The following is a 25,754-nucleotide window of genomic DNA, read 5'->3' as shown; positions in this document are numbered from 1 at the left end:
AAACCATGTGCTTTCTTTTCCAGGAAGTTTTCGCCCGCTGAGCGTAATTATGATGTGGGCAATCGAGAGTTGCTGGCCATGAAGTGGGCATTCGAGGAGTGGCGTCATTGGCTTGAAGGAGCTAAGCATCGCGTGGTGGTATTGACTGATCATAAGAACTTGACTTATCTCGAGTCTGCCAAGCGCTTGAATCCTAGACAGGCCCGTTGGTCGTTATTTTTTGCCCGCTTCGACTTTGTGATTTCGTACCTTCCGGGCTCTAAAAATGTGAAGGCGGATGCTCTGTCTAGGAGTTTTGTGCCCGACTCTCCGGGTTTATCTGAGCCAGCGGGTATCCTCAAGGAAGGAGTCATTGTGTCTGCCATCTCCCCTGATTTGCGGCGGGTGCTGCAAAAATTTCAGGCGAATAAACCTGATCGTTGTCCAGCAGAGAAACTGTTCGTCCCTGATAGGTGGACTAATAAACTTATCTCTGAACTTCATTGTTCGGTGTTGGCTGGTCATCCTGGAATCTTTGGTACCAGAGAGTTAGTGGCTAGATCCTTCTGGTGGCCATCTCTGTCACGGGATGTACGTACTTTTGTGCAGTCCTGTGGGATTTGTGCTAGGGCTAAGCCCTGCTGTTCTCGTGCCAGTGGGTTGCTTTTGCCCTTGCCGGTCCCAAAGAGGCCTTGGACACATATTTCGATGGATTTCATTTCTGACCTTCCCGTTTCTCAAAAGATGTCAGTCATTTGGGTGGTCTGTGATCGCTTTTCTAAAATGGTCCATCTGGTGCCCTTGGCTAAATTGCCTTCCTCCTCTGATTTGGTACCTTTGTTCTTTCAGCATGTGGTTCGGTTGCATGGCATTCCTGAGAATATTGTTTCTGACAGAGGTTCCCAGTTTGTTTCAAGGTTCTGGCGAGCCTTTTGTGGTAGGATGGGCATTGACCTATCCTTTTCCTCGGCTTTCCATCCTCAGACTAATGGCCAGACCGAACGAACCAATCAGACCTTGGAAACATATCTGAGATGCTTTGTTTCTGCAGACCAGGATGATTGGGTGTCCTTTTTGCCGTTGGCTGAGTTCGCCCTTAATAATCGGGCCAGCTCGGCTACCTTGGTTTCTCCATTTTTTTGCAATTCTGGGTTCCATCCTCGTTTCTCTTCAGGACAGGTTGAGTCTTCGGACTGTCCTGGTGTGGATTCTATGGTGGATAGGTTGCAGCAGATCTGGACTCAGGTAGTGGACAATTTGATCTTGTCCCAGGAGAAAGCTCAACTTTTCGCTAATCGCAGACGCCGTGTGGGTCCCCGACTTCGTGTTGGGGATCTGGTTTGGTTATCTTCTCGTCATATTCCTATGAAGGTTTCCTCTCCTAAATTTAAACCTCGTTTTATTGGTCCGTATAGGATTTCTGAGGTTCTCAATCCTGTGTCTTTTCGTTTGACCCTCCCAGACTCCTTTTCCATACATAATGTATTCCATAGGTCGTTGTTGCGGAGATACGTGGCACCTATGGTTCCATCTGTTGAGCCTCCTGCCCCGGTTTTGGTGGAGGGGGAATTGGAGTATATTGTGGAGAAGATTTTGGATTCTCGTGTTTCTAGACGGAAACTCCAGTATCTGGTTAAATGGAAGGGTTATGCTCAGGAAGATAATTCCTGGGTTTTTGCCTCTGATGTTCATGCTTCCGATCTTGTTCGTGCCTTTCATGCGGCTCATCCTGGTCGGCCTGGGGGCTCTGGTGAGGGTTCGGTGACCCCTCCTCAAGGGGGGGTACTGTTGTGAATTCTGTGGCTGAATTCACTCCTGTGGTCACAAGTGGTACTGCAGCTTCTGAGCTTCCTCCCTCAGGTGTTCTGGTGAGCTCGTTAACTGCTTCATTACTTAACTCCGCCTGATGCTGCTATCCTTGCTCCTTGTCAATGTTTCAGTGTTGGATCTGAGCTTCTCCTGATTGTTCCTGTGACCTGCTGCTCTGAATAGCTAAGTGCCTTTTGCTTTTTTGTTGCTTTTTTTCTGTCCAGCTTGTCTTTTGTTTTGCTGGAAGCTCTGAGACGCAAAGGGTGTACCGCCGTGCCGTTAGTTCGGCACGGTGGTTTTTTTTTGCCCCCTTTGCGTGGTTTTGCTTTAGGGTTTTTTGTAGACTGCAAAGTTCGCTTTACTGTCCTCGCTCTGTCCTAGAATATCGGGCCCCACTTTGCTGAATCTATTTCAACCCTACGTTTTGTCTTTTCATCTTACTCACAGTCATTATATGTGGGGGGCTGCCTTTTCCTTTGGGGAATTTCTCTGGGGCAAGTCAGGCCTATTTTTCTATCTTCAGGCTAGCTAGTTTCTTAGGCTGTGCCGAGTTGCCTAGGTAGTTGTTAGGCGCAATCCACAGCCGCTTTTAGTTGTGTTTAGGATAGGATCAGGTGTGCAGTCTACAGAGTTTCCACGTCTCAGAGCTCGTTCTTGTATTTTTGGGTATTTGTCAGATCACTGTGTGCGCTCTGATCGCTAAGCACACTGTGTTTCCGGATTGCCTTCATAACACCTGTCATTAGCAAACATAACACATTACTGACTACTAGGGTTGAGCGACCTTTACTTTTTTAAGTGTAAAAGAAAGAATTAAAATAAAAAATATTGCTATACTCACCCTCTGACGCGCCCTGGTACTAACCGGCAGTCTTCCTTCCTTAGAATCAGCGCTTGAAAGACCTTCGGTGACGTCGCGGCTTGTGATTGGTCGCGCGACGGCCCATGTGACCGCTCAAGCGACCAATCACAAGCCACGACGTCACTGAAGGTCCTTCAAGCGCTGATTCTTAGGAAGGAAGGCTGCCCAAAAGAAGCAGGGCGTGTCCGAGGGTGAGTATATTCTTATTAGGTATATACTCACCCTCGGACGCGCCCTGCTTCTTTCCGGCAGCCTTCCTTCCTAAGAATCAGCGCTTGAAGGACCTTCGGTGACGTCGCGGCTTGTGATTGGTCGCGTGAGCGGTCACATGGGCCGTCGCGCGACCAATCACAAGCTGCGACGTCACCGAAGGTCTTTCAAGCGCTGATTCTAAGGAAGGAACACTGCCGGTTAGTACCAGGGCGCGTCAGAGGGTGAGTATAGCAATATTTTTTATTTTAATTCTTTCATTTACACTCAAATATGGATTCCAATACCGATTTCCGATATTGCAAACATATCGGAACTCGGTATCGGAATTCCGATACCAGATTCAGAAGATCGCCGACCTCATGGCCGACCCCACACAGGGGTCGGGTCGGGTTTCATGAAACCCGACCTTGCCAAAAGTCGGCGACTTCTGAAAATTACCGACCCGTTTTGCTCAACCCTACTGACTACCACATTTTTTTGTTCTTGATTTCTTTTAGCGTTTCTTAAAGCCAGAAAGTTGCCATGTGAAATGACTTTAGTTTTGTGCCATGTCTGTGATCTGTTTTTTTTCTACAAAATTAAATAACTGAATGAACATCCTCCAAGGCCGGTGATTCCATAATTTTTTGCCAGGAGTTGTAAATTAACCCCTTCATGACCCAGCCTATTTTGACCTTAAAGACCTTGCCGTTTTTTGCAATTCTGACCAGTGTCCCTTTATGAGGTAATAACTCAGGAACGCTTCAACGGATCCTAGCGGTTCTGAGATTGTTTTTTCGTGACATATTGGGCTTCATGTTAGTGGTAAATTTAGGTCAATAAATTCTGCGTTTATTTGTGATAAAAACGGAAATTTGGCAAAAATTTTGAAAATTTCGCAATTTTCACATTTTGAATTTTTATTCTGTTAAACCAGAGAGTTATGTGACACAAAATAGTTAATAAATAACATTTACCACATGTTTACTTTACATCAGCACAATTTTGGAAACAAATTTTTTTTTTGCTAGGAAGTTATAAGGGTTAAAATTTGACGAGCGATTTCTCATTTTTACAACGAAATTTACAAAACCATTTTTTTTAGGGACCACCTCACATTTGAAGTCAGTTTGAGGGGTCTATATGGCTGAAAATACCCAAAAGTGACACCATTCTAAAAACTGCACCCCTCAAGGTACTCAAAACCACATTCAAGAAGTTTATTAACCCTTCAGGTGCTTCACAGCAGCAGAAGCAACATGGAAGGAAAAAATGAACATTTAACTTTTTACTCACAAAAATTATATTTTAGCAACAATTTTTTTATTTTCCCAATGGTAAAAGGAGAAACTGAACCACGAAAGTTGTTGTCCAATTTGTCCTGAGTACGCTGATACCTCATATGTGGGGGTAAACCACTGTTTGGGCGCACGGCAGGGCTTGGAAGGGAAGGAGCGCCATTTGACTTTTTGAATCAAAAATTGGCTCCACTCTTTAGTGGACACCATGTCAAGTTTGGAGAGCCCCCGTGTGCCTAAAAATTGGAGCTCCCCCACAAGTGACCCCATTTTGGAAACTAGATGCCCCAAGGGACTTATCTAGATGCATAGTGAGCACTTTGAACCCCCAGGTGCTTCACAAATTGATCCGTAAAAATGAAAAAGTACTTTTTTTTCACAAAAAAATTCTTTTAGCCTCAATTTTTTCATTTTCACATGGGCAACAGGATAAAATGGATCCTAAAATTTGTTGGGCAATTTCTCCTGAGTACACTGATACCTCATATGTGGGGGTAAACCACTGTTTGTGCACATGGTAAGGCTCGGAAGGGAAGGAGCGCCATTTGACTTTTTGAATGAAAAATTATCTCCATCGTTAGCGGACACCATGTCGCGTTTGGAGAGCTCCTGTGTGCCTAAACATTGGCGCTCCCCCACAAGTGACCCCATTTTGGAAACTAGACCCCCCAAGGAACTTATTTAGATGCCTAGTGAGCACTTTAAACCCTCAGGTGCTTCACAAATTGATCTGTAAAAATGAAAAAGTACTTTTTTTTCCACAAAAAAATTATTTTCGCCTCAATTTTTTCATTTTCACATGGGCAATAGGATAAAATGGATCATAAAATTTGTTGGGCAATTTCTCCCGAGTACGCCGATACCTCATATGTGGGGGTAAACCACTGTTTGGGCACTCGGCAGGGCTCGGAAGGGAAGGCGCGCCATTTGACTTTTTGAATGGAAAATTAGCTCCAATTGTTAGCGGACACCATGTCGCGTTTGGAGAGCCCCTGTGTGCCTAAACATTGGAGCTCCCCCACAAGTGACCCCATTTTGGAAACTAGACCCCCCAAGGAACTTATCTAGATGCATATTGAGCACTTTAAACCCCCAGGTGCTTCACAGAAGTTTATAACGCAGAGCCATGAAAATAAAAAATAATTTTTCTTTCCTCAAAAATGATATTTTAGCCTGGAATTTCCTATTTTGCCAAGGGTAATAGGAGAAAATGGACCCCAAATGTTGTTGTCCAGTTTGTCCTGAGTACTCTGATACCCCATATGTGGGGGTAAACCACTGTTTGGGTGCACGGCAGGGCTCGGAAGGGAAGGCACGCCATTTGGCTTTTTAAATGGAAAATTAGCTCCAATCATTAGCGAACACCATGTCACGTTTGGAGAGCCCCTGTGTGCCTAAACATTGGAGGTCCCCCAGAAGTGACCCCATTTTGGAAACTAGTCCACCAAAGGAACTAATCTAGATGTGTGGTGAGGACTTTGAACCCCCAAGTGCTTCACAGAAGTTTATAACGCAGAGCCATGAAAATAAAAATTTTTCTCAAAAATGATCTTTTAGCCTGCAATTTTTTATTTTCCCAAGGGTATCAGGAGGAATTTGACCCCAAAAGTTGTTGTCCAGTTTCTCCTGAGTACGCTGATACCCCATATGTGGGGGTAAACTACTGTTTGGGCACATGCCGGGGCTCGGAATTGAAGTAGTGATGTTTTGAAATGCAGACTTTGATGGAATGGTCTGCGGGCGTCACATTGCGTTTGCAGAGCCCCTGGTGTGCCTAAACAGTAGAAACCCCCCACAAGTGACCCCATTTTAAAAACTAGACCCCCCAAGGAACTTATCTAGATATGTGGTGAGCACTTTGAACCCCCAAGTGCTTCACAGACGTTTACAACGCAGAGCCGTGAAAATAAAAAATCATTTTTCTTTCCTCAAAAATGATGTTTTAGCAAGCATTTTTTTATTTTCACAAGGGTAACAGGAGAAATTGGACCCCAGTAATTGTTGCGCAGTTTATCGTGAGTATGCTGGTACTCCATATGTGGGGGTAAACCACTGTTTGGGCACACGTCAGGGCTCGGAATTGAGGGAGCACCATTTGACTTTTTGAATACGAGATTGGCTGGAATCAATGGTGGCGCCATGTTGCGTTTGGAGACCCCTGATGTGCCTAAACAGTGGTAACCCCTCAATTCTACCTCCAACACTAACCCCAACACACCCCTAACCCTAATCCCAACTGTAGCCATAACGCTAATCACAACCCTAACCCCAACACACCCCTAACCCTAACCACAACCCTAATTCCAACCCTAACCCTAAGGCTATGTGCCCACATTGCGGATTCGTGTGAGATTTTTCAGCATCATTTTTGAAAAATCCGCGGGTAAAAGGCGCTGCGTTTTACCTGCGGATTTACCGTGGATTTCCAGTGTTTTTTTGTGCGGATTTCACCTGCGGATTCCTATTGAGGAACAGGTGTAAAACGCTGCGGAATCCGCACAAAGAATTGACATGCTGCGGAAAATACAACGCAGCGTTTCCGCGCGGTATTTTCCGCACCATGGGCACAGCGGATTTGGTTTCCATATGTTTACATGGAACTGTAAACCTAATGGAACACTGCTGCGAATCCGCAGCGGCCAATCCGCAGCCAAATCCGCACCGTGTGCACATAGCCTAATTCTAAAGGTATGTGCACATGCTGCGGAAAACGCTGCGGATCCGCAGCAGTTTCCCATGAGTTTACATTTCAATGTAAACATATGGGAAACAAAAATCGCTGTACACATGCTGCAGAAAAACTGCACGGAAACGCAGCGGTTTACATTCCGCAGCATGTCACTTCTTTGTGCGGATTCCGCAGCGGTTTTACAACTGCTCCAATAGAAAATCGCAGTTGTAAAACCACAGTGAAATGCGCAGAAAAAACGCGGTAAATCCGCCATAAAGCCGCAGCGGTTTAGCACTGCGGATTTATCAAATACGCAGCGGAAAAATCCGCAGAGGACCAGAATACGTGTGCACATACCGAAACCCTAACCCTAACCCTAGCCCTAACCCTAACCCTACCCCTAACCCTACCCCTAACCCTACCCCTAACCCTAGCCCTAACCCTACCCCTAGCCCTAACCCTACCCCTAGCCCTAACCCTACCCCTACCCCTAACCCTACCCCTAACCCTACCCCTAACCCTAGCCCTAACCCTAGCCCTAACCCTACCCCTAACCCTAGCCCTAACCCTACCCCTAGCCCTAACCCTACCCCTACCCCTAACCCTACCCCTAACCCTACCCCTAGCCCTAGCCCTAACCCTAGCCCTAACCCTAACCCTAACCCTACCCCTACCCCTAACCCTAACCCTAGCCCTAACCCTAACCCTAGCCCTAACCCTCCCCCTAACTCTACCCCTAACTCTACCCCTAACCCTAACATTAGTGGAAAAAAAATTCTTTTTTTTATTGTTCCTACCTATGGGGGTGACAAAGGGGGGGGGTCATTTATTATTTTTTTTATTTTGATCACTGAGATATAATCTATCTCAGTGATCAAAATGCACTTTGGAACGAATCTGCCGGCCGGCAGATTCGGCGGGCGCACTAAGCATGCGCCCGCCATTTTGGAAGATGGCGGCGCCCGGGGAGAAGACGGACGGACCCCGGCAGGATCGGTAAGTATGATGGGGTGGGTGGGAGCACGGGGGGGGGGGATCGGAGCATGGGGGGGTGAATCGGAGCGCGGGAGGGGTGGAACAGAGCACGGGGGGGTGGAACGGAGCATGGGGGGGTGGAACGGAGCACGGGGGGTGGAACGGAGCTCGGAGGGGGGTGGATCGGAGTGCAGGGGGGTGATTGGAGCACGGGGAGGGTGATTGGAGCACGGGGGGAGCGGACAAGAGCACGGGGGGAGCGGAGCACAGGACGGAGGGGAGCCGGAGCAGTGTACCGGACAGATCGGGGGGCTGGGGGGGCGATCGGTGGGGTGGGGTGGGGGCACATTAGTGTTTCCAGCCATGGCCGATGATATTGCAGCATCGGCCATGGCTGGATTGTAATATTTCACCGGTTATAATAGGTGAAATATTACAAATCGCTCTGATTGGCAGTTTCACTTTCAACAGCCAATCAGAGCGATCGTAGCCACGGGGGGGTGAAGCCACCCCCCCCTGGGCTAAACTACCACTCCCCCTGTCCCTGCAGATCAGGTGAAATGGGAGTTAACCCTTTCACCCAATCTGCAGGGACGCGATCTTTCCATGACGCCACATAGGCGTCATGGGTCGGATTGGCACCGACTTTCATGACGCCTACGTGGCGTCAAAGGTCGGGAAGGGGTTAAAAGCAAAAAGTGCATTTAAATAACACAGCAATACCGGATAATCCTGACAGTTTACGGTGCATACGCTGTGAGGATTCAGAAGGCTGCAGTCACATAGGGTGATAGTAGACTTTCATCTCAAGCCTGGACAACCCTTGGGGCAGCATAGTGGCTCAGTGGCTAGTACTGTTGCTTTGCAGCACTGGGGTCCTGCTTTCAAAACCCACCAGGGGCAACATCTGCAAGGAGTCTGTAAGTACTTGCGTGGGTTTCCTCCAGGTATTCCGGGTTCCTGGTCAGGATATCAGGGAAATCCAAGAGAGGTGTGAAACCAACCAGGAACCATTGACAAGTGGCGCTGCTGAAGGGAAGAGCCAGGCATAAATAGCCGAGCAGAAAGACAATCAGTGGAAGCAGCTGCAGACTGCTAAATCCAAGGAGCAGCCATACCACTTAAAACCACCGGAGGGAGCCCAAGAGCAGAACTCACAAAAGTGCCACTTACAACCACCGGAGGTAGCCCAAGAGCGGAATTCACAACAGTACCCCCCCCCTTGAGGAGGGGTCACCGAACCCTCACCAGAGCCCCCAGGCCGATCAGGACGAGCCAAGTGAAAAGCACAAACCAAATCGGCGGCATGGACATCGGAGGCAACAACCCAAGAATTATCTTCCTGGCCATAACCCTTCCACTTGACAAGATACTGAAGCCTCCGCCTCGAAAAACGAGAATCCAAAATTTTCTCAAACCTCATATTCCAACTCTCCCTCAACCAACACCGGGGCAGGAGAATCAACCGAGGGAACAACGGGAACCACATATCTCCGCAACAAAGATCTATGGAAAACATTATGAATGGCAAAAGAGGCTGGAAGAGCCAAACGAAAAGACACCGGATTGATAATTTCAGAAATCTTATAAGGACCAATAAACCGAGGCTTAAACTTAGGGGAAGAAACCTTCATAGGAACATGACGAGAAGACAACCAAACCAAATCCCCCACACGAAGCCGGGGACCAAAACACCGACGGCGGTTAGCAAAACGTTGAGCCTTTTCCTGAGACAACGTCAAATTGTCCACCACATGAGTCCAAATCTGCTGCAGCCTGTCCACCACAGAATCCACACCAGGACAATCAGAAGGCTCAACCTGCCCCGAAGAAAAACGAGGATGAAAACCAAAATTACAAAAGAAAGGTGAAACCAAAGTTGCCGAACTAGCCCGATTATTAAGGGCAAACTCGGCCAACGGCAAGAAAGCCACCCAATCATCCTGATCAGCAGACACAAAGCATCTCAAATAGGTTTCCAAGGTCTGATTAGTTCGCTCAGTTTGGCCATTAGTCTGAGGATGAAACGCCGAAGAAAAAGACAAATCAATGCCCATCCTAGCACAAAAGGCCTGCCAAAACCAAGAGACAAACTGAGAACCTCTGTCAGACACAATATTCTCCGGAATGCCATGCAAACGAACCACATGCTGAAAAAACAATGGAACCAAATCTGAGGAGGAAGGCAACTTAGGCAAAGGTACCAGATGGACCATTTTAGAGAACCGGTCACAAACAACCCAGATAACAGACATCTTCTGGTGTACTAATCAAAAAAATGCGTTAAACCGCACCTTACACCCATACGGCCTCAATAGGCTTAGTGGCGCACGTCACTGCCAGGGGGTCAGCCCAGCTACAAAGTCCAATCCATAACAAAGAAGAAGACAGCGCCACACCGGTCAGTGAAAAATGACTTACAGATTTAATCTGCCATCTGCGGCGACGTTTCGGTACAATGACCTTTATCAAGCTTGATAAAGGTCATTGTACCGAAACGTCGCCGCAGATGGCAGATTAAATCTGTAAGTCATTTTTCACTGACCGGTGTGGCGCTGTCTTCTTCTTTGTTATGGATATCTTCTGGTGTACTGTTATGAACTGGTGGTTTAGGAGCAACATGGGACGAGCTCTGAAGGAGGTGGTACCTGTACTGACCACAGTCCCTAAGCTCAACACAACACTAGAAGTAGCCGTGGGATGCTCCTGTCACTCCTTAGGCACCTCGTCACAGCCTGAGAACTAACTACCCCTAAAGATAGAAACAGGAAAACTATCTTGCCTCAGAGAAAATCCCCAAAGGATAGATAGCCCCCCACAAGTAATGACTGTGAGTGGAGAAGGAAAAGACATACACAGAATGAAACCAGGATGTAGCACAGGAGGCCAGTCTAGCTAGATAGATAGGACAGGATAGAATACTGTGCGGTCAGTATTAAAAACTACAAAAATCCACACAGAGTTTACAAAAATCTCCACACCTGACTAAAGGTGTGGAGGGTAAATCTGCTTCCCAAACCTTCCAGCTAAACTGATTTAATCCATACTGACAAGCTGGACAAAACATAGAAAGCACAGAACGAATAAGTCCACAACCTGTGGACAGAAAAGAGCAAGCAAGAACTTAACTTTGCTGAACTGGTCAGGATATCAGGGAAATCCAAGAGAGATGTGAATCCAACCAGGAACCATTGACAAGTGGCACTGCTGAAGGGAAGAGCCAGGCACAAATAGCCGAGCAGAAAGACAATCAGTAGAAGCAGCTGCAGATTGCTAAATCCAAGGAGCAGCCATACCACTTAAAACCACCGGAGGGAGCCCAAGAGCAGAACTCACAAAAGTGCCACTTACAACCACCGGAGGGAGCCCAAGAGCAGAATTCACAACAGAAGACCTCCCGATGGGTCACCTGATCCAGTCCATCACACGAAAACACTCCCCCTGCAAATCTTTCAGCACAATTTGGTTCTGCTTCCTTTTGGCTGGCCAGCAGATGGCAATTTCTTCTCATTAATGGCACATCCTGCAAGCGTTCTGTAGAGATATCACGACTTCTTATTATAGTTGCTATTTTTGGGTGTATGTTTTCCTCATTGTTCTATTCCCATTAGGTTTATACATTCCTACCCTTCCCTATATCTCTCTACCTTTGGTGAGAGTTTTGTATGTTAGTTGCTTTTTGTTATGGCTGTTTGTCTTACTTGTTTATACACTAGCATTTCTGTCCCAGTCATTCTGGGGAGGGGACAGCTTAGGGTATAACAGGAGAACAGTAAGGCTGGTGGCCCGCATCTCCTCACCTTTAAAGGTACCCTTGGAAGCAGGGATAGTTAGGGTCCCAGCCCTAGGGACAGTGCAGGGCACCTTTCCCTATTTACATACAGTCACAGCGTGACACTATCGCAGTTAGGCTTCTTTCACACTTGTGTCGGAACGGGTCCGTCGCTAAGTGTCGGTGCAACGTACCGACGCACGTTGTGAAAATGTGGCACAACGTGGGCAGCGGATGCAGTTTTTCAACGCATCCGCTGCCCATTCTAATGTCCGGGGAGGAGGGGGCGGAGTTCCGGTCGCGCATGCGCGGTAGAAAATGGCGGACGCGATGTACGATACGACGGTCCACTAAAACACGACGCATCCAGTGCACGATGGACACGACGTATGGCCATACTTCGCGATCTGTCGGAAATACAAGTCTATGGGAAAAAAACGCATCCTGCGGGATCCGTTTTTTCCCCAAAACGACGGATTGCGACGGACGTCACTCGACGCAAATGTGAAAGTAGCCTAAATGAGCAATGCCTAAGTGCTGCTGCGTACTTTACTACAAAGTTATCCACATCATTAAACACCTTAGGAAACAACTTTGTATAACGAGAGAGATTTTGCTCTTTCACTTTGAGAGTGTTCATGGACGAATCACATGAAGAGATGAAAGGATTTGCAAAAGAATTCAACAGAAGATCTGTGGTTAATTCTCCAAGATGTTTAGAACAACCTCCTGACAAAATCTTACGAAAAGTGTACCTAGAAGAATTGATTCTTTTTTTTAACTCAAAGGGCGATATTAATTTGATTTAGATTTCTATTTTGTTTATTCCCTTTGCATTTTATTTATTGATTAAAATAAAGTATTACAAATAAACTAGTAATACTCCTACTTTTTAAAGCATTTTTATTTTCAGCACTCCTGTTTTCCATACCTACCGACAATTTTTGTACAGTACGAAATATATATCTCAAGACAGAAAAATTAGCACTTTTTTTTAAAAACCATGTGTGGTAAATGCATTTTAAAGGCTGCATCCTATATTTGCAAAAACTGTCTATGTTTGTTCTCTCAGAAAGAGCTTCACGTCTTTCCTTGTAGTGAACCTGGTGTTACAGCTTAGTGCTATTAATGGAAAGGTAATAGGATGTAGTACTTAGCCCATGGAAAAAGAAGCGTTGTTCCAAATGAAAATCAAGAGAAGAGAGAATCCCTCAATCCATACGAATCATGTCTTTTCTTTGTGTATTTAGAACAGTTATACGAAAGGGCCGAGATTCACAGATACACACTGGACATTCATTACAGTTCTCTTCCAATCATATTACCGACCCCATAAATCCAGGCAGCATCTTATAAATCACCAATCATCCTAATAATCAATATTCATTACTTTTACTTTACCCACCAAACATTTATTACAATACACTGTATCACAGACACGACGAGCTGTACTGAGGAGTATTTTATGGTTGTTAAAGGGAGAAACATTGTAAATCAAGATTAAGTGGAAATGGATGGCATTTATTATTTTCCCCTGCCCTGAAAAATTCAATTCTGATATTGTCAGGGTATTCTGATGACAGTGGTAAATCATACTTAGAAATTGAAGCCAAATAAAAGGAAATTAAATAAAAAATGACATGGATTCATTTCTTTCAGAAAATATCAAAAACCATCTATCTATCATCTATCTATCTATCTATCTATCTATCATCCATCTATCTATCTATCTATCTATCTATCTATCTATCTATCTATCTATCTATCTATCTATCATCTATCATCTATCTCATATCTATCTATCTATCTATCTATCTATCTATCATCTATCATCTATCTCATATCTATCTATCTATCTATCTATCTATCTATCTATCTATCTATCTATCTATCTATCTATCATCTATCATCTATCTCATATCTATCAATCCCAGATCTATCTATCTATCTATCTATCTATCTATCTATCTATCTATCTATCTATCTATCTATCTATCTATCTATCTATCTTTGCACAAGGGGGCATTCTTTGCGTCTGGAGGAGAGAAGGTTTTTCCACCAACATAGAAGAGGATTCTTTACTGTTAGGGCAGTGAGAATCTGGAATTGCTTGCCTGAGGAGGTGGTGATGGCGAACTCAGTCGAGGGGTTCAAGAGAGGCCTGGATGTCTTCCTGGAGCAGAACAATATTGTATCATACAATTATTAGGTTCTGTAGAAGGACGTAGATCTGGGGATTTATTATGATGGAATATAGGCTGAACTGGATGGACAAATGTCTTTTTTCGGCCTTACTAACTATGTTACTATGTTACTATGTTACTATATCTATCTCATATCTATCTATCTATCTATCTATCTATCTATCTATCTATCTATCTACCTATATATTATCTATCTATCTATCTATCTTTTTATCTATCTATATATTATCTATCTATCTATCTATCTATCTCATAGCTATCAATATCATATCTATCTATCTATCTACCTATATATTATCTATCTATCTATCTATCTATCTATCTATCTATCTATCTATCTATCTATCTACAGTAGCTATCTATCTATCTATCTATCTACCTATATATTATCTATCTATCTTTTTATCTATCTATATATTATCTATCTATCTATCTATCTATCTTCTATCTATCTATCTATCTATCTATCTTTTTATCTATCTATATATTATCTATCTATCTATCTATCTATCTATCTATCTATCTATCTATCTATCTATCTATCTATCTATCTATCTCATATCTATCAATATCATATCTATCTATCTATCTATCTACCTATATATTATCTATCTATCTATCTATCTATCTATCTATCTATCTATCTATCTATCTATCTACAGTAGCTATCTATCTATCTATCTATCTACCTATATATTATCTATCTATCTTTTTATCTATCTATATATTATCTATCTATCTATCTATCTATCTATCTATCTATCTATCTATCTACAGTAGCTATCTATGTGCCTGTCTGTCTCATAGAGACAAAAGGAACCTCTTTTATTATACCCAAAACCCACAAGAGTTAATTACGATGTCGTATGTTTATGGGGTAACTAAGGTCTAGAATAGTTAAAGTGAACCTGTCACCAGATTTGGCTGATATAAAATAGGGTCACCCCCTTTCAGGGCTAATATACATCATTCTATAATTCTGTATAAGTGCCCTCAACATGACCTGCAAGAAAAAAAAAACCCTTTTATTATACTCACCTGCAGGGCGGTCTGGCTCGAGGGGCGTCATTGGTCTTGGTCCGGCGCCTCCCATCTTCTTTCGATGCCGTCCTCCTGCTTGCTTCATGTGGATGACGCCTCCCTACGTCACCCACACAGTCTCCCAGACATCGCGCTCCTGCGCAGGCGTTCTTCTCTCATCTGACGAGGGCAGACCAAAGCACTGCAGCACACGGGCGCCGGGAAAGCTCAAAGAGCCCCAGTGCATGCGCACTGCAGTACATTATTCTGCCCTCGTCAGATCAGAGAAGAACGCCTGCGCAGGTGGGTATAATAAAAGGGTTTTTTTTTCTTGCAGGTCATGTTGAGGGCACTTATACAGAATTATAGAATGATGTATATTAGCCCTGAAAGGGGGTGACCGTATTTTATATCAGCCAAATCTTGTGACAGATGTAAATTTAAAGGGAATCTGTCAATAGTATCAACCCTCCTAAGTCGTCTATATGGGATGTAGGTCATAGGAAACCGAATACAATGATATCCTTGATATCTGCGATCTGATGTCTTATTCTAGAGAAATCCACATTTTTCTTAATATGTAAATAACCTGTTACGATCTATAGGTGGGACATAGATCTCACTTATAATTTTCCCCCAGAGCTTATTTTAAATGAAAGGTGATATTTCCAGGGTAATCATGGCAGATATCATAGTATAATTTTATTCAACTTTCTGTAACCTACAAACCCATACAGTTGGCTTAGAAGGGTTGATCCTATTGACAGACCTTTTTAAAGATATGTTTTAAGTACTCCTCTTTGTTCTTCCCTAGACCTAAGTTAATGATACAAGGGGAGGAGGTTGCACCAATGAGGTGAAAGTATGGATAGCGAGGAAAGCAACTAGGTCTTCAGAGAGGGCAGACCACACATGCTGTGGAAACAGAAATAAAAGTTTACATAGAGTCTGCAGTGGAAAATCACACGTAGTGAATTAGCATGCAGATAGGAAAAAGGACCATCTGCAGTGGAATGTAATGGAAAACGGCACGCTTCACAACATCAGTATCTATCAGGCCTAGAGATGAGCGGATCGCTTCACGCAATGTAGTTTCACAGTCAATGTCAGTGCTCTTTAGCTGAGGACACGAGCAGCTTCAATTTTCGGAACGTCAATGCTCCCCAGTGCATAGATTGATTGGCCGGCCTGGTGTGATGTCTTCTGTGCGGTGTGCCATGCCCAGGTGATGTCTCGACAGCATGGCCATTCATAAGTCGAGCCCGCCATCCCGGAGGCTAAGGAAACTCACATAGCTCCTGTTCACAACCAGAGAGGACTGACCGGCACTATGGAACCCAAAGCGGTGTGCTACCAAGCAGAAAATATCCATCATGGGCTGAAGAAGGAGAAATCAGTACCGGAATGAAGTGGTGCTGATATATGTGCACTATATGGACATGGAGGGACCTCACATCCAGGTTGTATTGCTGGGAGAGACACATTTGCAAGAAAAGTCTGAAACTAGGAGCAAGTTGCTGTTGAATATCTGGTTGAGGCAGTTCGAGGGGTTTATGTTAACAATGTTCTTTAGTTGCAGTATGTCCTGTGCAGAGAATACCGACCATATAACTACACTTTACTTATGAATGTAAAAAATACACTTTTAATAGGTATTACACAAAAAAGAATGTGACTCAGGCACTTTTTCATGTTTCAATAGATTGAGAAGACATTTCGCGCTCACAATTCTATTTAAATTGGAAAAATTGTCTTGAAGATGTGATAATGAGATCACTATATACAGTAAACTTCAGCATGATAAATCACAGTAGAAAAATAATCTTACCTCTGGTCATGATGATTGCTGCTAGGGCTTTGTGACGTGAGCACACGGAGAAGTTTTCGGTAAGCCCCTGGAACTTTTGTATTACCAGCTGATATATGGAATCTGCAAATTCCTAGAACACAAACAAATATGGCTATGAATTACAGCTCTCGCTGCCTGCAAAAGTAGCTGAGTCTAAAAAGCTCCCAAACCTGAAATATTTGCATACAGGGAACAATAGATTACAGACAACTGCACAACAACTATATTAAGCTTTGGTTTAGCATCCCTTTCTCAATTACTGCATCTTATAAATAGTATTAGGAAGATCTGGATGACTCAAAGATTTTAGGGATGTGTCACTTTTTAGGCTGTGTGCTGTTGTTCACATACAATAAATGTTTTATTACCAGGACATTATCACTGCACAGACTATCTGCCTCATACAAGGCCAACCACGCCTTCTCTTGTAATAAGCAGCACACTGTTAATAGACAATGTACACAGAGAGCCTGGTGTGGGTGGAGTCAGCTGTGGTGTGGGCAGAGACAGCTTTGTGAGCTTTGCTACATGCTACATCTAAAAACTCTGATTGTGTTATAACTGCTGCACCCAGCAAACTAAGTGATACATAGCTGGCATCAGAGTCTCCTTTCCTATGTTATGCTACAGTTTGGATCAACATGAGGCGACTCAATAATTTTGTGACTTGTGGTGTTCTCATGCCACCTCCGCCTAGATCTGACAAAGTGGGCAGGGCTGGGGTGGGACGGGTATGTGGTGATTCCCCGCTCGTCAAATTTATGATTAGCTGTCCTGTTCCATATGCAACAAATCTTACTCCACAACAGGAGAAAGATTTGTGTTGAGGTGCACAACACTTTTCAGATGCCCTGGATTCAATGATAGGCACGCGCCAGGAGAAATTGAGTTCAGGATGTCCTCTCACCAAGAACAGCATGAACAATGCCATTCATGATGCACTGAGGCCTAGGTTTTTTTTGGTGTGTGACAGCAGCTCTAACCGGCGGTAAAAAGGTTACTGCCGGTCACAGGCATCTGCTGATGAGAGTACTACTCTCTTCATCATATACCTGGTCTTGATGAAATCAGCAAGAGCAGGTGTACGATGACCAGGTGTGCGATGGTGGGTGAATTCACCAGCCGGTGTCTTTGCAATAAATAAATAATACAAAAAAGTCCTGGGGTTTGTTTTTCTTTATTAAAAGTAAATGGGTAAAAGAGGGCAGGTAATTTTTATTTCAAACAAAGGACTTTATTCTTGCTGTGTCCGTATTACAATGTCTATGTGATTAGTAATGGGAGCATCTTATAGACGCCTTTCCATTACTAACCTGTGGGCTTGATGTCAGCTGGCATTACAACGTTGACATCAACCCCACAACTATTACCCCACTTGCCATCGCACCAGAACAAGTGGGAACAGCCACGCAAAGCGCCAGACCTGGCGCACTTAACAGATGTGCCTTCTCTGGGGCATCTGCTATTTTTTGCCTGGGGGGCAATATCCATGGCCCTTTACCAGCCTGAGAATACCAGCCCACAGATATCTGCTGCAGCTTGGCTGGTTGTCAAACATGAGGGAGGCTCCATGCCGTTTTTTTTAAATTATTTATTTAACCAGTCAAGATCACGCTGACAGCTTGGAGCTGCAGCCCGCAGCTGTCGGTTTTGCCTGTGCTGGCTGTCAATAATAGACCCCATACCATTTTTTGTTTTATTTATTGCACAGGCACCAGCTGGTGAATACTCCCATCATTGTGTACCTGCTTTCACTGCTATCAGTGAGAACAGGCTTACAATGATGAGAGTAGTAATCTCATCAGCAGATGCCTTTGACCAGTGGTAACCTTTTTAACACTGGTCAGAGCTGCTGACAAACACGCTGTGATCTGTGTGACAGCGTGGGAATGCCTGCACTCTGACCGGCGGTAACAAACGTAACGCCGATCAGAACCGGTGTTTCTTGCGCTGTCACACAGATGACAGTGTAAGAAACGCCTGAGCTACCGGCTGCCTTACTGGAGAAGTCCATGTTCGGGCTTCATGCAAGGACACTAGGTGTTCGATACAGACCCTGAATTTTACCGTTCAGGTTCGCCCATGACTACATATGGACCCATAGGTAAGAGGCCCAATGCCACCTTACAGGGTCTGTCCTAATACTTATCCAATCAATAGGGGTAACTTGCTGAATGATAGGTATCTGAGCTCCAAATCTCGAACCTATCTGCAGATCGAGGAATTTTGCCCTACCTTACCTGAATGATGTGCCATTCATTCTCTATTAGGCTGCGGGAGAAAGTGAAGTGCACTCCTATAGGTAATGCATGGAGGGCAGGGCGGTCAGGACCCCTGGCGCTCCATTCTAAAAGCCTCGTTCTAGTGATTGATGCGGTTTCAGTGGCCATCCACCAATCATCAACAAGTTATCACCGATTCCCTACACATTTACTGTAGTGCGGCAGCCATCATGTTGGGTCCTGGGCTGTCTGTGCATCCCTGCTCACTGTAATGCTCTTCAATGAGAATACAGTCAAGCAAAGATTAACTATGGATTAAAGGAAGTGTTAGCAAGTCTTTGTCTTTCTGCTCCTGCTCGCCTGTCTGTGAAATGATATACAAGAGAGCCAGGTTCTATATTCAGGGCAGGCAAGCCATTAGACAATGGTAAGTGCAATGCATTCTGGGAAATGAGAGAAAGGAATTTCCTGCACTTATAGTGCTGGCAGAATGCTAATGAAGATGAAGCTTCCACCGAGAAAGAATGGTTGGCAAATTGCACAGAGCATGAGAATCTGGACAATTCTTTGGCATATTCACTTACATGTGCGGCCAATAATTGTCTTAACTAGGGTTGAACGACTTTTACTTTTTTAGGGTCGAGTCGGGTTTCGCGAAACCCGACTATCTCAAAAGTCGAGTCGAGTGAAATCGGCCGATTATGGCGGAAAGTCGGGGATCGACCGAAACACGAAACCCAATGCAAAGTCAATGGGAAATTTTTCTCTCTCTCTCTCTCGCTCTCTCTCTCTCCTCCGTCCCTGAACAGAAAAGCTGGTGTTACACATTGCAAATCGCTACAGCGCACAAGCGACAAGATGGCGATAGGCGTCCACGTCCCTCAGACCTATGTCATCACTCTGCCCACGCTCTTTCATTGGCTGAAAAAATGGCGCCAAACGCGTCATACGAAACGCGACTTTGGCGCGAAGATCGCCGACCACATGGCCGATCCCACACTAGGATCGGGTCGGGTTTCATGAAACCCGACTTTGCCAAAAGTCAGCGACTTTTGAATTTGTACGATCCGTTTTGCTCAAGCCTAGTCTTAAAAGGACACTGTCACCTGAATTTGGAGGGAACAATCTTCAGCCATCGAGGCGGGGTTTTTGGGTGTTTGATTCACCCTTTCCTTACCCGCTGGCTGCATGCTGGCTGCAATATTGGATTGAAGTTCATTCTCTGTCCTCCATAGTACATGCCTGCACAAGGCCAATCTTGCCTTGCGCAGGCGTGTACTACGGAGGACAGAGAATGAACTTTAATCCAATATTGCAGCCAGCATGCAGCCAGCGGGTAAGGAAAGGGTGAATCAAACACCCAAAAACCCCGCCTCCATGGCTGAAGATTGTTCCCTCCAAATTCAGGTGACAGTGTCCCTTTAACATCTTGCAAGGGATGAAGGCAGAAAGATCGTGTTTATCTACGGAATTTCTGTAATACAACAGGTGTGTTTGAAGACTCTGCATGCAAATAAGCAATTTTAGCTGTTTTAGTTTTATAAATAAATTTGCCCACTAAATATCTGTGTTGGGATTTCTAATACATTCATCCCCATTCGAATTATCCAGGTTCATTCATCGCAGCGTTCGCACAGCATACAGAGAATAGAAGTAATGTAACAGGGGCACTAGGCAGAAAAGGTCAGCAAGGGAGATAAATAAATAAGCCGGAGGAGACATTTTCCTCCAGGACTTCATTATTTCAACATTGTTTTATCTAAATGTTTTACAGAAGGAACAGAAAGAAGCGATTCATCAATGGCTGTTTGCTGACTGCCAGGAGCACTTGTAGCTGCCAAAGGACTGCTGCGTACATTGGGTGAATCGTCAGCGCTTGCAGGCTTGTGGGGTATACAGATGAACGGCATACTATCAAAGATGGGCAAAAACCATACACAAGATAGACTTCATGAAAGCAATAAATCTGAACTTGATATGAAAACTCTGATATGTGCCAAGTCTTCATGTCGGGGATGAAGGAGGGCAAAACTGTCATTGAGGTCAATATCAAACTACTTGCGATTTGATTTGCGAAAATTGTCAAAAGTGCCTGCTGTTATTTAGCACAATGCAGAAGATTGCATCAGCCAGCGGTGGCTTACATGACGTAGAATTGATTGGGTGGGCTTCCTAAAAAATCCTTGCAGTTAATACATAGCATAGCACAATAGTATAACACAGCCTATCACAGGCTGTATAAAAGCCAAGGCAGGGAATGCAGTATACTACAAAACATGATTTTAGTTAAAAAAAAACAGAATACCTGAGAGTGTTTAAAGGAATTAGTAACATAGTAACATAGTTAGAGCAAGGCTGAAAAAATACATTTGTCCGTCCAGTTCAGCCTATATTCCGTCGGAATAAATCCCCAGATCTACGTCCTTCTAAAGAACCTAATAACTCTAATATACAATATTGTTCTGCTCCAGGAAGACATCCAGGCCTCTCTTGAACCCCTTGACTGAGTTCGCCATCACCACCTTCTCAGACAACGAATTCCAGATTCTCACTGCCCTAACAGTAAAGAATCCTCTTCTATGTTGGTGGAAAAACCTTCTCTCCTCCAGACGCAAAGAATGCCCCCTTGTGCCCGTCACCTTCCTTGGTATAAACAGATCCTCAGAGAGATATTTGTATTGTCCCCTTATATACGTATACATGGTTATTAGATTGCCCCTCAGTTGTCTTTTTTCTAGACTAAATAATCCTATGTTTGCTAATCTCTCTGGGTATTGTAGTTCCCCCATCCCCTTTATTAACCCCTTAAGCCCCAAGGGTGGTTTGCACGTTAATGACCGGGCCAATTTTTACAATTCTGACCACTGTCCCTTTATGAGGTTATAATTCTGGAACGCTTCAACGGATCCTGATGATTCTGGCAGTTTTCTCGTGACATATTGTACTTCATGATAGTGGTAAAATTTCTTTGATATTACCTGTGTTTATTTGTGAAAAAAATGAAAATTTGGAGAAAATTTTGAAAATTTCGCAATTTTCCAACTTTTAACAATTTTTACAATTGTAATATTTGTCCTGAGTACGCCGATACCCCATATGTGGGGGTAAACCACTGTTTGGGCGCATGGCAGAGCTCGGAAGGGAAGGAGTGCTATTTGACTTTTCAATGCAAAATTGACTGGAATTGAGATGGGATGCCATGTTGCGCTTGGAGAGCCCCTGATGTGCCTAAACATTGAAATCCCCCACAAGTGACACCATTTTGGAAAGTAGACCCCCTAAGGAACTTATCTAGATGTGTGGTGAGCACTTTGATCCACCAAGTGCTTCACAGAAGTTTATAATGCAGAGCCGTAAAAATAAAAAATCATATTTTTTCACAAAAATGATCTTTTTGCCCCCCATTTTTTATTTTCCCAAGGGTAAGAAAATAAATTGGACCCCAAAAATTGTTGTGCAATTTGTCCTGAGTACGCTGATACCCCATATGTGGGGGTAAACCACTGTTTGGGTGCATGGCAGAGCTCGGAAGGGAAGGAGCGCCGTTTCACTTTTCAATGCAAAATTGACAGGAATTGAGATGAGAAGCTATGTTGCGTTTGGAGAGCCACTGATGTGCCTAGACATTGCAACCCCCCACAAGTGACACAATTTTGAAAAGTAGACCCCCTAAGGAACTTATCTAGATGTGTTGTGAGAGCTTTGAACCCCCAAGTGTTTCACTACAGTTTATAATGCAGAGCCGAGAAAATAAAAATTATTTTTTTTCCCACAAAAATTATTTTTTAGCCCCCAGTTTTGTATTTTCCCAAGGGTAACAAGAGAAATTGGACCCCAAAAGTTGTTGTCCAATTTGTCCTGAGTACGCTGATACCCCATATGTTGGGGTAAACCCCTGTTTGGGTGCACAGGAGAGCTCGGAAGGGCAGGAGCACTGTTTTACTATTTCAACGCAGAATTGGCTGGAATTGAGATCGGATGCCATGTCGCGTTTGGAGAGCCCCTGATGTGCCTAAACTGTGGAAACCCCCAATTCTAACTGAAACCCTAACCCTAGCCCCAACCCTAGCCCCAACCCTAGCCCTAACCCTAACCCTAGCCCTAACACTAACCCTAGCCCTAACCCTAGCCCTAACCCTAACCCTAGCCTTAAATTTATCCTCAACCCTAGCCCCAACCCTAGCCCTAACCCTAATGGGAAAATGAAAATAAATACATTTTTTCAATTTTATTATTTTTCCCTAACTAAGGGGGTGATGAAGGGGGGTTTGATTTACTATTTATAGCGTTTTTTAGTGGATTTTTATGATTGACAGCCGTCACAGACTAATAGACGCTCTTTATTGCAAAAAATATTTTTTTGTGTTGCCACATTTTGAGAGCTATAAGTTTTCCATATTTTGGTCCATAGAGTCATGTGAGGTCTTGTTTTTTGATGGAAAAGTTGATGTTTTTATTGGCAACATGTTCGGGCACGTGCACGGGCCTATACAAAGTAAGTTTGCTCCTGCTGAAGTAATAGATTTCTTTCTCATTTCCCTCATAAACTAGAATGCCAACAAAAGTGTGATACCCCCATGGTGAGTTCCTCCACATTAGCCTCCACATGCATACAGTATAATGACTCCCACATAACTCTCCAAATATTATAATGGCCCCAACATAGCCTTCCATTTTGTATAATGGGCCCCATATAGTCCTCCATATGGTATAATGCACCCCCATAATCCTCCATATAGTATTCTGCACTTCCCATAGTCCTCCATATAGTATAATGCACTCCCCATGGTCTTCCATATAATGTAATGCTCTCTCTAAGGTCCTCCATATAATATAATGCTCTCCCCATGGTTCTCCATATAATATAATGCCCTCTCCATACTCCTCCATAGAATATAATACACTTCCCATGGTCCTCCATAGAATGCAATACACTCCCCGTGGCTCTCCATATAGTATAATGCTCTCCCCATAATATTCAAAATCTTATAATGCACTCTTCATAGTGCTGCATAGAATGTAATGCACTCCCCATGGTCCTCCATAGAATACAATGCACTCCCCATGGTCCTCCATACAATAAAACGCTCTCCCCATGGTCCTCCATACAATATAATGCTCTCCCCATGGTCCTCCATACAATATAATGCTCTCCCCATGGTCCTCCATACAATATAATGCTCTCCCCATGGTCCTCCATACAATATAATGCACTCCCCATGGTCCTCCATACAATAAAATGCTCTCCCCATGGTCCTCCATACAATATAATGCTCTCCCCATGGTCCTCCATACAATATAATGCTCTCTCCATGGTCCTCCATACAATATAATGCACTCCCTATGGTCCTCCATACAATATAATGCACTCCTCATGGTCCTCCATAGAATATAATGCACCCCCTATGGTCCTCCATACAATATAAAGCTCTCCCCATGGTCCTCCATACAATAGAATGCACCCCCATGGTCCCCCATACAATATAATGCTCTCCCCATGGTCCTCCATACAATATAATGCACCCCCATGGTCCTCCATACAATATAATGCTCTCCCCATGGTCCTCCATACAATATAATGCTCTCTCTATGGTCTTCCATACAATATAGTGCACCCCATGGTCCTCCATACAATATAATGCTCTCTCTATGGTCTTCCATACAATATAATGATCTCTCCATGGTCCTCCATACAATATAATGCACCCCCATGGTCCTCCATACAATATAATGCTCTCCCCATGGTCCTCCATATAATATAATGCTCTCCCCATGGTCCTCCATACAATATAATGCACTCCCCATGGTCCTCCATACAATAAAATGCTCTCCCCATGGTCCTCCATACAATATAATGCTCTCCCCATGGTCCTCCATACAATATAATGCTCTCTCCATGGTCCTCCATACAATATAATGCACTCCCTACGGTCCTCCATACAATATAATGCACTCCTCATGGTCCTCCATAGAATATAATGCACCCCCTATGGTCCTCCATACAATATAAAGCTCTCCCCATGGTCCTCCATACAATAGAATGCACCCCCATGGTCCCCCATACAATATAATGCTCTCTCTATGGTCTTCCATACAATATAGTGCACCCCCATGGTCCTCCATACAATATAATGCTCTCTCTATGGTCTTCCATACAATATAATGACCTCTCCATGGTCCTCCATACAATATAATGCACCCCCATGGTCCTCCATACAATATAATGCTCTCTCCATGGTCCTCCATACAATATAATGCTCTCCCCATGGTCCTCCATACAATATAATGCACCCCCATGGTCCTCCATACAATATAATGCTCTCCCCATGGTCCTCCATAGAATATAATGCTCTCCCTATAGTCCTCCATACAATATAATGCTCTCCCCATGGTCCTCCATACAATATAATGCACCCCCATGGTCCTCCATACAATATAATGCTCTCCCCATGGTCCTCCATACAATATAATGCTCTCCCCATGGTCCTCCATACAATATAATGCTCTCTCTATGGTCTTCCATGCTCTATTATGGCCACCAGTCACTGATTTAAAATTAAAAAAAAGAATATAATATTCGCCTCTCCTCATTCAACCCGATGCTCCGGTCTCTTGAACTTGTGGTGCGAAGTGCGGCACATCTAAGTACAGCGGGTGCGCTGTAATGACATCATCATGCCCGCTGCACTCAGACGTCAGACGCTGAGCAAGAATGATGTGAGAGGAACCGTCAGCTGATACTCCCTTCTCCATCATTATTGTTCATGATGATGGCCGGAGGGGTCCGGTGCGGGCGCTGCCATCGGGCCCCCCCAGCTCACGGCCCCATATTGTGTGGCCTGCCACCATTAGCGGTACGCCACTGCCATTCTGTATGTGAGCGATGACAATCTTGTACAAT

At 44.2% G+C, this 25,754-nt stretch overlaps 1 protein-coding gene across 1 annotated transcript in view; it reads right to left on the bottom strand.

The window, feature by feature from the left end:
* The window catches only part of ADARB2 (adenosine deaminase RNA specific B2 (inactive)), an 808,988-nt gene that overhangs the window by 122,461 nt on the left and 660,773 nt on the right, over positions 1 to 25,754 (bottom strand). The window contains exon 6 of the mRNA XM_069729698.1: positions 16,611 to 16,722. Coding sequence (XP_069585799.1) covers positions 16,611 to 16,722 — 112 coding nt within the window. The remainder of the gene's footprint in view (positions 1 to 16,610; positions 16,723 to 25,754) is intronic.

This window comes from Ranitomeya imitator, chromosome 6 (genome assembly GCF_032444005.1).
Source record: "Ranitomeya imitator isolate aRanImi1 chromosome 6, aRanImi1.pri, whole genome shotgun sequence".
Classification (NCBI taxonomy): domain Eukaryota; kingdom Metazoa; phylum Chordata; class Amphibia; order Anura; family Dendrobatidae; genus Ranitomeya; species Ranitomeya imitator.
Note: the sequence above shows the minus strand (reverse complement) of the source record. Positions and strands in the feature narration are given on the sequence as shown.